At 38.4% G+C, this 16,305-nt stretch overlaps 1 protein-coding gene across 1 annotated transcript; it reads right to left on the bottom strand.

The window, feature by feature from the left end:
- Nucleotides 1-1,462: 1,462 nt before the first annotated feature.
- On the bottom strand, nt 1,463-11,643 carry sec23b (SEC23 homolog B, coat complex II component). The gene is made up of 19 exons (XM_061722840.1): nt 11,489-11,643; nt 9,896-10,123; nt 9,434-9,491; nt 9,194-9,280; nt 8,339-8,575; nt 7,851-7,933; nt 7,598-7,742; nt 6,326-6,484; nt 6,027-6,142; nt 5,802-5,925; nt 5,592-5,672; nt 5,396-5,485; nt 5,046-5,152; nt 4,656-4,809; nt 4,438-4,515; nt 4,078-4,239; nt 3,865-3,951; nt 2,966-3,187; nt 1,463-2,429 (listed from the first exon to the last, which is right to left on the bottom strand). The coding sequence occupies exons 2-19, from the start codon at nt 10,114-10,116 to the stop codon at nt 2,340-2,342; spliced, it is 2,301 nt and encodes a 766-aa protein (XP_061578824.1). The 5' UTR covers nt 10,117-10,123; nt 11,489-11,643; the 3' UTR covers nt 1,463-2,339.
- Between the last annotated feature and the right edge of the window lie 4,662 nt (nt 11,644-16,305).

Genomic DNA, 16,305 nt, shown 5'->3' with positions numbered 1-16,305 from the left:
TACAAAAACCCTAAATTGGTGACATTTTGTGTGCACAAGATATTCTCGTGTGAAAATCAAGAATGTCTCCATAAAAGAGAAAAAAAACATTACCAGTGGCACTTTTGGGTCCATGTAAGTCAGCTTAAAGCTGACTTGCAATATAAATTGCTGTCCCAGATCTCAGTGTGCCACTTCACAATGTTTCACATTCCAGCCTGCTGTTAACCTGCTCATCCCTGAGGATCTCAGGATCTAGTCCTGGACTTCACATGGTTATGAATGTTGGATTATCAACAGTCCCCCCCCCCCCAGAAAAAAAAAGGGAAAACAACTTTACTATTAATACTATGTGCCTTCTGACTACATTTATCGTGACACATTTTATACAGAAATCTTACATAAGTTATCAAGGACAGAAGCCAGAATGAATTTCTGGATGAAATGGCTGCTGGACTTCTTCTGATCCCTTAGGATTTTTTTTTTTTTTTTTTTTTAGAAGATAATAAGATGACACATTTCCTTGCAGCTTTGCCTAAGCTTGGGACTGGAAAAAGGACTGAACAAAATGTTAATGTTTTGTCCATTTGAATCTCACTGAACATGCAAAGCTGCAGCTTTTATATGCCCCAAGAAGGCCAAGAATACACGCAGAGATTAAGTAAAGATGCTATTTTCATCTACATACAAGATCAATGGCTTTCAACACATCTAATATGAGCTGCAAAATGCATGGACTTAAATGTAACTTTTTGTTTCCGTGTTTATTTATCCTTGTCAAAAGAGATTAAAAGCTGTTGAACAGCATCTTTTGATTTGCCCTCGAGTACCTTTGGAGCATATGTGGCAACATAGTAAAGCCTAAGCCCTTGATAGATACAGACCTCATTTCTATTTCAGTTGCAACTTCTGCTAAAAGCCGATAAGAGTAGTATTTGCCTCTTAACACGTAGCCCCCTAAGGATTAGTCTTCATAATCTGCCATTCACTGATCCTCGAAATCATACTGTCTGTTCTGAAATCAGCTTACAGTCAGAGTAGATGGTGAGTGAGCGGTTTTATGATTGGGATTGTGTTCCCTATTGTGCGTGCTTTACATCAGTAGCAATGAGTGGGGGAAATGTCAATTGTTTAGAGATAGTGTTGCCTCCTATCAGCAAACAGGACATTTTGTCTACTGTTTTGTTGTCCAGCTTTTCCTCTCAGTGGCATGCAACAATTATAATTTCCAAGAACCTTAGAGAGAGTAAACCTTTTTTCTGTTGCATGAACTGAGCATTTTTGGTAACTACTAATTGAAAATCGACAGCCGGAGACAAAGTCATAAATCAGTGACTCTGTCTGCCGGGGTCTGTGAGCACATGTTTGCACTTGTGCTGTATTTATGGATCAAAAGGGGACTTAAAAGTTATTGTAAAAAGCTATAAAACATTCCCAAGAACAAACAAACATACTGGTGCAAGAACAGACAACACAGAGACTATTCCCTGCTGGTAAGTCTTTATATGGATCACTTGAAAAATCCAGCAGGATTAAACAACTGCAACGTACTGTTCTGTACTCGAACTATATCAGTTTCATTAAAAAGACATATGGGTGGCAATTGGGTGCAAAATACATGATCTACAAGTTGTATTGAGAACCGTAGAGTGCCCTATAAAGACAAAAATAAACAAACATTCGTCATTGAAAACAGTCAGTCTCAGTAGAGCTGTGATTGACCCATTCCTCAGAACGTTGAATCCTCATTCAGCGAGGGAATTTTCTTAGAAAACAGAGGTATAATCCTTGTAGGACCTTAATTATCTTTGTCAAATAGACTTAATAATAAGCCATCAGCATCAGCATCAGCTCTCATTAGGCTCATTAACATTTTTTAAGCAAGCATTATATGGCTGGTATTACTATTATATTCTTTGATTGGAAAATTGCTAAACATGCCATCTGTAGCTAATGGAGAAAGTGCGCACGCACAGACACAAGATGACAAATAAATTATTAGTCTAATAATTCTACATGTCAGACTTTATAGCTAACAGAATAGAAAGACAATTCGATATTGCTGACAAGAAGACACCAATTCTTGAGAATAGTAAGGATTTCATTCAAATAAGTCTTATTAAAATGTGTAGACATTTTTTTTTTAGGAATGTGCTATTCCCTACTCCATGACACTACAGGAACACCGGTTCCATTTTTATGGAAATGTCACAAGTCAAGACAGTGTACTGTACATGTCAATCAAACATACAGTAAACAAGAGTTTGTCTCCTCTGTAAAAACATGGGAAATGTTGATGGATCCTGATAGCTAAATACAAATGGCATATACTTCTTTGTCCCTAAGTAGTGGAAAGACATCTATGCAGAGCTGGAAACCGCCAGTTTCTTTAAGTGGTCCATGAAGACTTGTAGGCTGACATCATCAGTCAAGATTGGGGCTCCTGTCTCCTGCAATCACAGAACATAACAAAGCAGTGGTTACAAGATTTAGTCAGTTTACAAACAGACCTTTTTATGACCCAACTGCTTGATCCATGATCACTTTGAAATACACCAAGACCTTGTTCTGTTGATAATACCATTCTCTGACTGACAGTAGTTTGACAGTTGCATACAGTGAGTTAAGGGCCAGCTTTTCCTTGAATTGGGAAATAAAGAGATTAATGCTGCTTTTAGATTTCAATCTTCCCCATTTATAATCAGATGTTAACTAATCCAAGACTAGCGCTTACTGATGAGCTGAATCTTTTAGGTTGTCACTCCTGATTGTTTTTTTTCCCCACCCCACAGACAATCAAAAGGATTTTAAGTCCTTACTTTGGTTAAAGGAGGAAATGATAACTTTCACAATTTACTTAACGCGCCTAAGATTATCTCAAACCCAGTGGAGCTGCATGAAGACACCATCAAATTTTATATGCTACCTTAATTACAGTGTAACTGGGGGGAAAAAAGAAAAGGAGGACAAAGAGCTGATGTTTTACCTGTCCCCATGCATAGAGGTTGTTGTGGGTCTGTGATGGGTTGACTTTGGAGAGCAGGAAGCGAGCCTGTGAGCCACCGTGCTCAGTATCAACGTAGCGTGGCATGGGGAAGCGTGCTTGTAGGATCTCTTGAGCATCATCCAGAGGAGCCTGGAGCAGCTGTTTGAAGTTCTCATATTCTGCCATTTCCTGGTAGCCTGCTTTTCGCCACTGGGCGATGGTCTGAAAATAAAAGACACAAAATGCCTGCTGTTAGACTAAATGCACCGTTCTATGTCAAGCTAGAAAATCAAGGATACAAGATTTACTTAAAGGGGACCTATTATGAAAAACACGTTTTTTATTGCTTTAACATGTATAAAGTGGTCTCCCCTCAGCCTGCCAACTCAGAGAAGGAGGAAAGCAGCCAAATTCTGCAGTGTCTGTACAGCCGCCCGGATGAGCCGTCCAGTGTGATGTGGATCTACGAGCCAATAAGATTCTGCTCCCTTTCGTTACATAACGAAAATGTGATTTACATAGGTTGGCCACCAATGCGTGAAACCACACCCACAACTAACTCCGCCGGCCGGAGCTTCCACCATTGTTTTGTAGCGGTGTATCACGTCATTCAGACAGCCAATCAGCACAGAGCCTCATTATCATAGCCCCGCCCACTCAGAATCCCACATAGATAATGAGGTTAGAGAATGGGAAGATAAAGACATGGTTCAGAGGCTGGATTTCTAATTTATTTAGAAAAGAAAAATCAAAAGCTTGTTTTTAAGACGTTCAAGGCCTGTTTAAAATAGGTATTAGATGCCATAATAGGTCCCCTTTAACAGAAAAAAAATGATTAAAAATTATATTTCAAATTTAGACTTTTTTTTTTTTGCTGAAGAAGCTCTCTATTGTCTCACCTCCCCATGAAAGATGACCAGCTGGAAGAAAGTGTCCATCAGCAGGATACGATCTGGCAGGATACTGCTGCTGTCCAGGAGCACAGGCTGTAAGGAAGCATAATATATTCAGGACCCAGTTTCCAACTCCTCAGTATCAACACACTAAGGTCAAGCTTAAGATGGAGATCCTGCTATGTGATTCACATAACATTGTGAGGGAATGAGGCTGACCTCTGGTGGTCCGTGGAAGGAGTAGGAATAGAGAATGGGCTGCATCATGATCAGAGACTGGGTCAGGTCCTGCCTCACAAAGTGATGCCTGTAGTAGGATGACTCATCCGGGCTGTTGTTGAACACCTGCAGGAAAGGTGACCGTCGCAGGTGGAACATGAACTGCAAGTGAAGGAAAGAGGGAAAAAAAAGTTGAATGGAAGTTTATTTTGTATGATATAAATAATCAAAATATGTTCAAATAAGCAAACAATTAAATTCAAATATATAAGTGTTTTAAAACCAGGGGCAGTATCATACTGAAAATGAAATAAAATGGTAAGAATGCTTTTCATATATTTCCACTAAGTAATAGTTTACCTGTGGGTAGAGGGACAGGGACTCTGACAGTCTGAAGGAGGTAGGATCATCTTTATTGAACTGGCCAAACTTCTGACACTAAAAACGTGGAGGATAAATCATTGTTAAAATAACATCCATACAACACAACAAAGAAAAGACAAATGGATGCCAACTATGTGCCGTCATTATTCTTGCAAGACCAAGATAATTAGCCTTCGGGTGGGTTTGACACTCACTAGGCGGATGAGCTGTCTGTCAAGCCAACGCAGCACATCTGGTCCCTCCTCTGACTCCGCCCTGAAGACCCCCAGGCGAGCCATGAGCACTGCAGCTGCTTCTTGGTCGAATGATGACTCGATGTGCTGAATTTGAGACTGGGCATCTGCCCAGCTAGGTTAGTCACAGGAAGGAAGGAAGGGAGGGAGGAAGGAAGGAAGGAAGGAAGGAAGGGAGGAAGGAAGGAAGATAGTGGAAACGGGAGAGGAACAAGTGAGTGTAGTGCAAATGATACACAGTCTCTAAATGTGTTGACCTGAACTGCAGGCATGCAAACATCCCCTCTCGTGAGCTAAACTTTGATTTTAGCTGCCTTTTTGTTGTAGACTATAAACAATAATAAAACTTACTTTCTGGTGATAGTGGTGACGCGTATTCTCCTCTGTGTGTTTGAATGCTGGTACTGGGTTACAAACTGGATTGTCCCTCTGCCACCCTGGGGGACGGGTGCATTGTGCTACACACAAACATTAAACAGTGAAACCAGTGAGATTGCAGTTCACAATTATTCCTTTCTTGAACAAATTGTCTTTTTGAAGAGGAATACACAACACATCATTGTATCAGGGGTTTCTGTAAGAAAACTATTATCCTCTATCACAATTGCTTATTTATTAGATGTGTTTAACAGCTGTGCTGCCTTCTGCACACTGTAGTCTTATCCAAGCTAACACTCAAAAACAAGAGTCTAATATTTTACCTGATTCACGACTTCAAAGTACATCCCCAAAGTAGAGGAGGGATTCAGACTGCAAACTTTCCATTGATTTGTGCCACCAGTACCCATCTCCTAAAGAAAAGAACATGCATGGCGATTAGAGCCGGTAAATGCTAGTCTCAGATTACTTATATTAAGGAATATGTGCTTCCCAGTTTTATCTAAAACAGTGACTCACATTCTCTGAAACACAGGGACTCTTTGAGTTGAGTGAAACGCATGGTCCAATGGCACCACAAACTTTTAGTTCCCTTGACGTCTGCAAACACAGAAGAAGGCATGCAGACATTAAGTCTTTAAAACTTTTAATTTATAAGTGACATGATTTAAGTTTGCATATAGGAAGTAATTCTGTTTGGGCACTACAGTGACTGGATTAGTTCTCTACCTTGACTTCCAGAACACCACCAAAGGCCATGCGGAAGTCTCCGTTGTAGTCCTTACTGAAGACTCTCTGGAAGGTTTGCTTAAACAGGGAAGTATTAAAAGAGTCTCCCATAACAATGTACCCCCTGAAAGACAACAAAACATCATTAAAAACCATAGATATGCTTAAAAAAAAACTGATGCAACCCCAAATGCTAAAACAGTTTATCACTGAGTGCTGACATACCCTGTAAGGTTGGACAAGCACTTCATCTCCAGCAGTCCAGTCTGGTCCAGGGCACAGGCATAAATGTCAATACAGTGGCCGTTTACTGCAGACCGGTTGGCCAAAGCTTCATAGTACTGTGGAAAAGGGGTGAGAAAATCATAAATATCACCTGAATATTATGAACATACCCCAACATGTCATACCCATCTGTGTGAGAAATAGATGTTTTATTTCAGGTTCAATTGTCAGAAAAAAGAATATATATTTCATAAAAACCCAACAATGCAACATTTGAATAGATCACATCAATTTGTCACCTTGGTGGCTTTTTTCAAATAGCGTGCATTGTCCTTCTGAATGTCGTGCCAGGAGCGGATAGGGGTTTTCAACTCGTCTCCCACCACCATGCCTGGGCCCTGGGTGGGCGGCCCACCGATGAAAAGCATCACCCTCGCCCCCGTGTTTGGGAAGGTGCCCTGAGGACACAAGGAAGTGGATTTCAGATTATCCCATTTTACCCAAAGCTGGAATTTAACATGAAAATCTTCTTTATGAACTAATCACAAAGCAGTAAAGGCATTATTTTTCTTATATATTTAAGTCATAACATAATTCCACAGCTGCAGTTTTCATAAACAGCACTTGTTTTAATTTGTGGTGTTCTGCTCTGGATACTATACAACAGTATAGCTATAAATGGACTAATGTCCAAGTTCTCAAATGTGCAAAAAGAAGAAGAGCCAAGGGGAAGGAGAAGGATGTTGTTCTTCAGCACACATAAAATGTCCTACCACTTTTGTTTTCACACAGCAAGAAAAGATACATTTTGATTGAGAGTATCCATAAAGGGCCTTGATGAATGCTCAATTAATTTATTCGACAATCAGCAGACCACACAACCACCAGTGATGGCAAAATAAAAGTCCACAGGTCTGAGAACATCCACGACATGATGAAAGATAGAGAAACAATCCACATAACTGCAAAACAGCTACAATAAGTTATCCTTTTGATAAAAATAAGTTTTAAGTTACCAGTGATTCATATAAATGGGACATTTTTTTTCTCATTCACAGAGAACAAATAAACCAGTAAACTGATACTGAAAGTTTTTTTGCAGTTCTACTTTACGAGTGAGATTGTTAAAATCAACGTCATATTGGCTGGGGAAGAATACATTGTGGTTATGATTTCTACTGCTACCAGTTACATAACCACAGATTATGAGGAGGACGAGAGGGAGGATAATGATTGTAGAGGGACAGGACAGAAGGAGGACAAGGGGCCGCCTTTGGACTGACAGAGCAAATCTACAGTTCTGCAGAAGTTGATTACTAGGCAGTGTGCAAATTTATGGACAGCGATATGTGGCAAAGTTGTTTCAGAGAGGCTAAAGTTCGACTTACTATGTTCTGTTACTAAGTTATAGTTATGACTAATAATGCATGTGTAAGCAGTGGATGTTAAAACAAGTGTGGCTGTACCAATAAATTGATTTAGACAGATAACTGAGGAGATTATGGAAAAGCTTTTTCTCTGGCCAGTGTTGTTTGCATCCACTTATTGGACAATACTGGAGTTTGATTTACCTCTAGCAGCCCGACAGCAATAGACAATGCAACACCAGTGGAGCGGAGTGGCCGTTTGCCCTGAGGGACAGGCCAAGGGTCTCTCTGAAGTTCTCCAAGCAAGTCTGTGAGATTCATATCAACTCGATGTACGGGCTGAAGGAATCTAAAAAACGAACACACAAAGATTTTAGTACAAATAAAACTGTTATGGAGCCTTTTGAAGATATCAACAATTCATTGAGAAATGGAAAATGTTCTTGCTTCTCCATACTTGCAAGAGCCTGCAGCATCCTGAGGGGCCGCTGGGCGACCGGGCTGTCCAGCTGCTACCGGCTTCATCAAACCAAGCATCTCCTAATACAATAAAATTCACACATTAAGCTAATTAGAGAACGTGCATGACAGTTTCTTTGTTTCGCATATTTGAATGCAAATCTCAAAATGTTTTACCCTATCCTTATCTAATCAGTTTTCTTTAACATAACTTTAAATACCACTTGGATGCTTAAAAATGTACTGGTCAAAGTTTTAGAACACAATTTTTCCAGTTTGTTATTATTGCATCATCTCATGTCATGCTTTCATTACAAACAATTTAATTAAAAAAAAAGAAATCATGGAATTAATTTAAATCAAAATGTATTCTAAAGTTTTAGCAGAGGTAACAGCTGAAGACGACATTATTAGCTATTACTACTTCATTGTTTGGTATTCTCTCTACGAGAGATAGATCTGGATAGATCTGTTACTTGCACTGACCTGGATCTGTTTAGAAGAAAGATCTTTGGTGCCCCTGAACACGTAGCTCTTAGCAATCCCCTCACAGCTGAGCTCATGAACTTGGACCATACGTCCAAATGTGATAAGGCCCACTAGTGCGTTGGGTGGCAGCAGACTCAGGGACATCTGAAGAGACTCTTTGAGGGCCTGTAGATCCTCTTCTTCCAAACATGTGTCCACAACATACAGAAAGATCAAAGGGGCTGTCGAGCCACGCTGTGAGGACGCACGAGAAGAATATTAAACACATGTAAGATCTTGCACTTATTCATCACACACAAATAAATCATACTTTTATTTTTCCTGTCTGCAAAAAGAAGAATGTGCGGCTACAAAGAAAGGAATATAGAGCAGAATTTCATTTGGTTTGTTGTATTCTGAGAGTCAATGTATACTGTTGAACTGGCTCTGTAAGAGATACCATCTGATCATACGTGCTCAAATGACTTCTGAAAATTATATACATTATTAATTAAGTTTCACTTGCTAATCACAACAGCAGTCAGACCCCGAGTGGTTACAAAGCCTTGATAATTTCTTCATATCAGCTATTAATAATCATATTTCCAGTCTAAAGTATACATTGATTATCATTATCTAATAACAGTATATATAATGACACATTTGTCATTAACATACAAATCTAATTGTTTTTATTTTTTTTCGTACCCAAGTGTAGAACTTAACCTTGTAGATTTCAGATTTGCTGAACTTTTTGCTTGGTTCTGAAGCTAAATAACATGTTACTAATGGAAATCATTAATGTTCCACTTTGCACTGCACATCTTCAGTACATGGCTGAGATCAGAATGTTTACATGGATTTAGCATTTACCTGTACTATGTACTCAATGGTAGAAAACTGTGGCATGAGCTCAGCAGGTTGGTTCACCTCTGATATGCCTGCATACGAGGGAGGGAACTGCACAAACAGAGACAAAGCAATTTAGATTATTCATCCTATTAAAGGAATGCTGTCAGTCCACATGATGTTATGAAGACTTGGGCAAGGATTTGAAGCAACTTGTGTCAAATAAAATGATGGCTGATATATTCGATTTACATTTGTACTTACAGGGTTTCGTTGGAAACAGAAGTTACATGCCCACACTTTGGCTCTGAAGTCAACTTGACTATAAAACGAAAAAAAAAAGAAAATGGATTTTCAGCACGTATGACATACAGCTGTGACTGTTCAGTGTGTTTGCAACTCTGGTGTACCAGCCTGATATTCATAATACCGTAACATTTGAAAAGGATTAACTATTAAAAATAAGATTGAGACATATTCCATTTGCAGAAAGTTTGTCAGTTTTTACAGAGGGTACTCTGCAAACACTGTGCATAATCCACACAATGGAAAATTAAGACAATATAATTACATTCTAAAATCAATCAAAAGGGCATCCAATACCAGTAGATAATATATCAACAATAAAAAGGTAGTTTTAGTGGTTTACAGTATAAACAAAGAAGAAAGAATGTAATTAAATAAATAAATAAATGGTGGGTAAAAGTTTTTTCCAGTCAAACTTACCACAGAGGGTTGAGTACGGCCTTGCAATTGGCACGGCTGCACAGGACTGGCTCATATTGGACCGGTGGCAGGTCAGGCCTCTCCTTTAGAGGTGTAAAGAGGCAGGAGACGGGGGCGACAAGTCTCGTGGCTTCAAGACGGCTGGAGGGCCAGAGATTCCAACTGAATCTCACTCCATCTCTATCCTCATTTTGTTGAATGAACTCCTGGTAGGTCGTCATCACTGAGCTTCAGCAGAAAAAAAAAGCCCAAACACAACAATTAGTGTGTTAAGTAATAACAAACTAGATGTGGTCCCTATGAAACTAGTAATCAAAGCTTGGTAACTCCAAACTGCTTGTGCTTGTTCTATTGCTCGTTGTCAGTCTACCTGTTGTCTCTTACATACAGTGGTTTTTATACGGATCAGGCTTTCTTTTCAGTGCTAAAATAAGACACGGATCTTCAAAAGCATGACACACATTTGCCATTAGGAAACCTGTTCAGCAAGTTTTCATGACGCAAGGAACCGTACAGAGGAATTCAAAAATTAATGGGTAGGTGTGTTCTGACTTTTGACAAACACTATTTGGCCCAGTTTTGTTGACATGTACCAATAAAACATTTGTGATGCCTTTTGCACAGCAGCACAACGTCATTCGTTGTATGGTACTTGTGTTGTCATCAGTATCTCGCACATTTCAAGATAAAATTTGAAAGTACAAAAAGTCACCTGAGCAGAACATCATTACAAAATTAAACTTGTTTAAAAATGACTGTAGGCCAACTTAGTTAAATTAAAAAAAAAACACTTCATTAATCTCAAAGGGAAATGAATGATCAGATATTTGTTTTAGTAACGGATCATTGGTAAAACAGGAAGGGATATTTCCAACTCTACCCCGTTAACTAATTCTAGTCCTTAGATAATATCAGAATCTTGATTCTGTGAAATTGTAAAAACAAAACAATAAAACACTAACATAACATTATAGAGCTTTGGGTCTAATGTAACTTGTTCAACAGTTTACGGTCCAAAGATAATCAATGTAATGTTATAGAAAAAGTAAGGCAATAGATTCTTACAACATCAACCAAGGAATATTTGGAATATTTGACACATTTATCTTAAAAACATCAATTCAGGTGTAAAAATAGATAGGTTTGTTGCTTCTTTTCCACCCTAATGTAATTTAAAATATGTTACCTAATAACACTAAACCTGGCTGTAACGCAATACAATAAACTAAAACAATACTAAATAAATAAATAAATAAAACACCTTTAAACTAGGTGAATAAAGCAGGCACGTATCTCTGCTGAGACTCCAGTGGGCTGGTCTTATTCAGCCACATATTCCTATTTACGTGGCGTGTGCTGAAACGCGAAACACGGCATTAAAATGGTGGTAGTGTAAACACGCAATTAATCAAAAAACTACATTTCAATCCCGTTAATCCCTGTCAAATGAATGTTTTCCGGCCGCTAAGGTGGTCGGTGTTCACGCCACCTTGTAGGTCTGCGTTAGCTAACGGAATGTAGCATTTCCTGCCCCGTCTTATGGAAACCAACACCGGCCACCGACTTTAGACCAAGATTAACCCGAGCTCTTACCTTTTAGATCAAGATGGCTTCAGGTCTAGACAGAAATAAATGTCCCGTTGTGTTTGAAACAAGTTGTAACATATGAAGCAACAAACAGACGGATATTAATGCCAGAAAGGCGTCGGTGGTGAGACCTCTCCCTGTCAGCCGGCTCCTGCTCTCTACTAGGATGACGTGGTGCTCGGAGCTAGGCCGCCGCCCATTGGCTGGGCTTTCAGTGACGTCACGGAGCACCGGAAGTTGGGAACTTCGGGAAATTGAGTTTTTCTACTTTTCTACAGCAACATTATTGAACACATAAATACATATTATTATATTAATATTATTGTAATAATGTATTATATTATTTATTATTATCATTATAAAAAGAGCATTCACATACTCTGCCCCTTATACGTGGAACAAACTTCAAAAGGATCTAAAAATAACAGAACTTATACCACTGAGCGATTTTAAGTCCAGAATGAGTGCACTTGAGACAGCATCTCTGATTTGTAACTGTTTTAAATGATTTCCATTTTTTGTCTCATTTGTTTTTATTTGATTTTAATATTTCATATTACACCTCTGTAAATTTTAATATTTGAAATCTTGTGCTGCCTTTTGGCCAGGACATCCTTGCAAAAGAGATTTTTAATCTCAATGGGTTTCTTTTCCTGGTTAAATAAAGGTTAAATAAAAAATAAAAAAATATTATTATAATTTAGATAATATAATATATATAATGAATGAATGAAAAAAAAGGATTGGTCACCACCAAGCATGAACACTTAGGTCAAGACCAAAGACCACATTTCAAGATAAAATTTGAAAGTACAAAAAGTCACCTGAGCAGAACATCATTACAAAATTAAACTGGTTTAAAAATGACTGTAGGCCAACTTAGTTAAATTTAAAAAACACTTAATTAATCTCCAAGGGAAATGAATTATCAGATATTTGTTTTAGTAATGGATCATTGGTAAAACAGGAAGGGATATTTCCAACTCTACCCCCGTTAACTAATTCTAGTCCTTAGATAATATCAGAATCTTGATTCTGTGAAATTGTAAAAACAAAACAATAAAACACTAAGATAACATTATAGAGAATTTAGATAATATAATATATATAATGAATGAATGAAAAAAAAGGATTGGTCACCACCAAGCATGAACACTTAGGTCAAGACCAAAGACCACATTTGAAAGGGTCAGGGCTGAAGCCTCGGCTTGTGAATGCCCCCCCCTTCTTACATATCAAAATGTTCTTTTGTCTGACATGTTTTTTTTTTTTTTATATTTTTAGCTCAGGTCTCCTCCTTAACCTGAGGAGTGAGCAGGCCGCATCTTTTCACCTGACAGGGTGGGGCTTCTCTGGCCGGACGTAGCACGTGGAAGGATCACGTTATTCCAGATATCCAGATATGCCAGATCCTCCCCACCCCATCTGGCGCCCCGGTTGGCCAGTACTGTAGTCCTGTAGCCCTGTAGCCCAGGACTGTGTGCATGTTTTTGTGAGGGTAGCTTACATTAGCTATCCAAGGGAACACGGGGAGAACATGCAAACTCCACACAGAAAGGCCCTTTCGCCAACCCCAGAGTGTGGGCGCTGAAGTCATGGAGGAACTAACACGCACTTCAGCACCCACAGCGTCCCCGGCGGGAATCGAACCCAGGACCTTCTTACTGTGAGACAACTGCACTACCAGCTGCACTACCAGCTGCACCACCGTGTTTTACTTTGTCTGACATGTTTGAGACATTTTACTTATATGAAATAAACACAAATGAATAATAGCTAACAACAACAAAGAGCATATGCACATATGCATCTACATGGTTGGGTTCACTCAGCATTTAGACATTTAGCTGAATACTTTCATTTCATACCATTTTGTCTTTACAACACTACATTTCAAATGGAAACGTTGACTTTTGATTTCATAAATGTATTAACAGCTGGTAAAACATAACGGGTATTTATCTTTGTTTTTCTGTCAAACCCTGGAATGTGTGACACTTTTATGACTTCACCAACAGGGCAAATAATGGTATGATGGTAATGGTAAGATATTTTGAATTCCTATTGCAAATACCATTCCGGTATTTTCATACAACTGGAGTGAAGCTTAATTCTTTTGAAGGACAAACAGCAGCACAGTCAATGTGTGCAATTAAAAATATTGAGTTAAAAGCAAGATTTACATAGATGTGTTTTATAGCTGGTTTTATAACGCCAGGTAGCTGTCCGTGGTGCTGGAGTCCAACCTCTGTCTGTGGTCATGACCATAGACTGGAAAACACATGTGACGCTGGGTCTACTTGGACGCCCCGGCTTTTAAAATATCGATCAAAAAGAGTAAGTAAAGTTAATTATTTAAAAATAACCTATCTTATATCTATGTTCAGAAATGGCCAGCTAATTATATGTGTATGTATGCATGTGTGTGTATATATATATATATATATATATATATATATATATATATATATATATATATATATATATATATATATATATATATATATAGAGAGAGAGAGAGAGAGAGAGAGATATGTAGGTATACAATGGGTTGCAAAAGTATTCACCCCCCTTGAACTTTGTGACCTTTTGCCACATTTCAGGCTTCAAACATAAAGATATAAAACTGTAATTTTTTGTGAAGAATCAACATCAAATGGGACACAATCATGAAGTGGAACGAAATGTATTGGAAATTTCAAACTTTTTTAACAAATAAAAAACTGAAAAATTGGGTGTGCAAAATTATTCACCCCCTTTACTTTCAGTGCAGTAAACTCTGTCCAGAAGTTCAGTGAGGATCTCTGAATGATCCAGTGTTGACCTAAATGACTAATGATGATAAATGGAATCCACCAGTGTGTAAACATGTCTCCGTCTAAATGCACCTGCACTGTGATCGTCTCAGAGGTCCGTTTAAAGTACAGAGAGCATCATGAAGAACAAGGAACACACTAGGCAGGTCCGAGATACTGTTGTGGAGAAGTTTAAAGCTGAATTTGGATACAAAAAGATTTCCCAAGCTTTAAACATCCCAAGGAGCACTGTGCAAGCGATAATATTGCAATGGAAGGAGTATCAGACCACTGCAAATCTACCAAGACCTGGCCGTCCCTCTACACTTTCAGCTCATACAAGGAGGAGACTGATCAGAGATGCAGCCAAGAGGCCCATGATCACTCTGGATGAACTGCAGAGGTCAGAGGTCATGATCACTCTGGATGAGCTGCAGAGGTCAGAGGTCAGGGGTCATGATCACTCTGGATGAACTGCAGAGCTCTACAGCTGAGGTGGGAGACTCTGTCCATACGACAACAATCAGTCGTATACTGCACAATTCTGGCCTTTATGGAAGAGTGGCAAGAAGAAAGCCATTTCTTAAAGATATCCATATAAAGTGTTGTTTAAAGTTTGCCACAAGCCACCTGGGAGACACACCAAACATGTGGAAGAAGGTGCTCTGGTCAGATCAGACCAAAATCTAACTTTTTGGCAACAATGCAAGACGTTATGTTTGGCGTAAAAGCAACCCAGCTCATCCCCCTCAACACACCATCCCCACTGTCAAACATGGTGGTGGCAGCATCATGGTTTGGGCCTGCTTTTCTTCAGCAAGGACAGGGAAGATGGTTAAAATTAATGGGAAGATGGATGGAGCCAAATACAGGACCATTCTGGAAGAAAACCTGATGGAGTCTGCAAAAGACCTGAGATTGGGACGGAGATTTGTCTTCCAACAAGACAATGATCCAAAACATAAAACAAAATCTACAATGGAATGGTTCACAAAAAACATATCCAGGTGTTAGAATGGCCAAGTCAAAGTCCAGACCTGAATCCAATGAAGAATTTGTGGAAAGAACTGAAAACTGCTGTTCACAAAAGCTCTCCATCCAACCTCACTGAGCTCCAGCTGTTTTGCAAGGAGGAATGGGCAAAAAATTCAGTCTCTCGATGAGCAAAACTGATAGAGACATAACCCAAGAGACTTACAGCTGTAATCACAGCAAAAGGTGGTGCTACAAAGTATTAACTTAAGGGGGGTGAATAATTTTGCACGCCCAATTTTTCAGTTTTTTATTTGTTAAAAAAGTTTGAAATATCCAATACATTTCGTTCCACTTCATGATTGTGTCCCACTTGATGTTGATTCTTCACAAAAAATTACAGTTTTATATCTTTATGTTTGAAGCCTGAAATGTGGCAAAAGGTCACAAAGTTCAAGGGGGGTGAATACTTTTGCAACCCACTGTATATGGGTGTATGCGTGTGTGTGCGTGTGAATATGTGTGTAAGTAGATATATACATAGATATAGAGCAGATGCAGTTAATAGAGACAGTATAGTGTAAATAAGTATATTTATATAAATATTTATATGGGCATGTGTGTACAAATATATAGAAATAATCAACTATGTGTATGTTTGCGAACAAAAGTGAAAATTATTAGCTCCCCTCCTGATGAAACCGGAGGGGAGTATAATTACAGTATATAATAATATAATAATAATAATAATAATAATAATAATAATAATAATAATAATAATAATAATAATAATAATAATAATAATAATAATAATAATAATAATAATAATAATAATAATAATAATAATACTGTTATTTAGCAGTGTGAGTACAGTGTGTGAGTATTTATAAATACGGGTTAAATGATTAGTGAATCGGGGTAGGATTAAATAAGTTTACATTTCTTCCTACTCCTTTTTGCACTTGTAAATTAAGATATCAAGTGTTAAAGTATGAAATTCTTTGTTTTGTTGTTTTGTTTTGTTTTCTTATCTTCTCTTGAATTGTTGTTTTTTAC

Source organism: Cololabis saira, chromosome 1 (genome assembly GCF_033807715.1).
Source record: "Cololabis saira isolate AMF1-May2022 chromosome 1, fColSai1.1, whole genome shotgun sequence".
Lineage (NCBI taxonomy): Eukaryota > Metazoa > Chordata > Actinopteri > Beloniformes > Belonidae > Cololabis > Cololabis saira.
This window is presented reverse-complemented; position numbering and strand designations above follow the sequence as displayed.

Coding starts and splice junctions, on each gene's coding strand:
- sec23b (XM_061722840.1), bottom strand. CDS start 10,116: ATGACGACCTACCAGGAGTTCATTCAACAAAATGAGGATAGAGATGGA. Junction 7,743..7,850: donor GATGCTGCAGGCTCTTGCAA/GTATGGAGAAGC, acceptor TTCGTTTTTTAG/ATTCCTTCAGCCCGTACATC. Junction 3,188..3,864: donor TGGTCATCTTTCATGGGGAG/GTGAGACAATAG, acceptor TTTTATTTTCAG/ACCATCGCCCAGTGGCGAAA.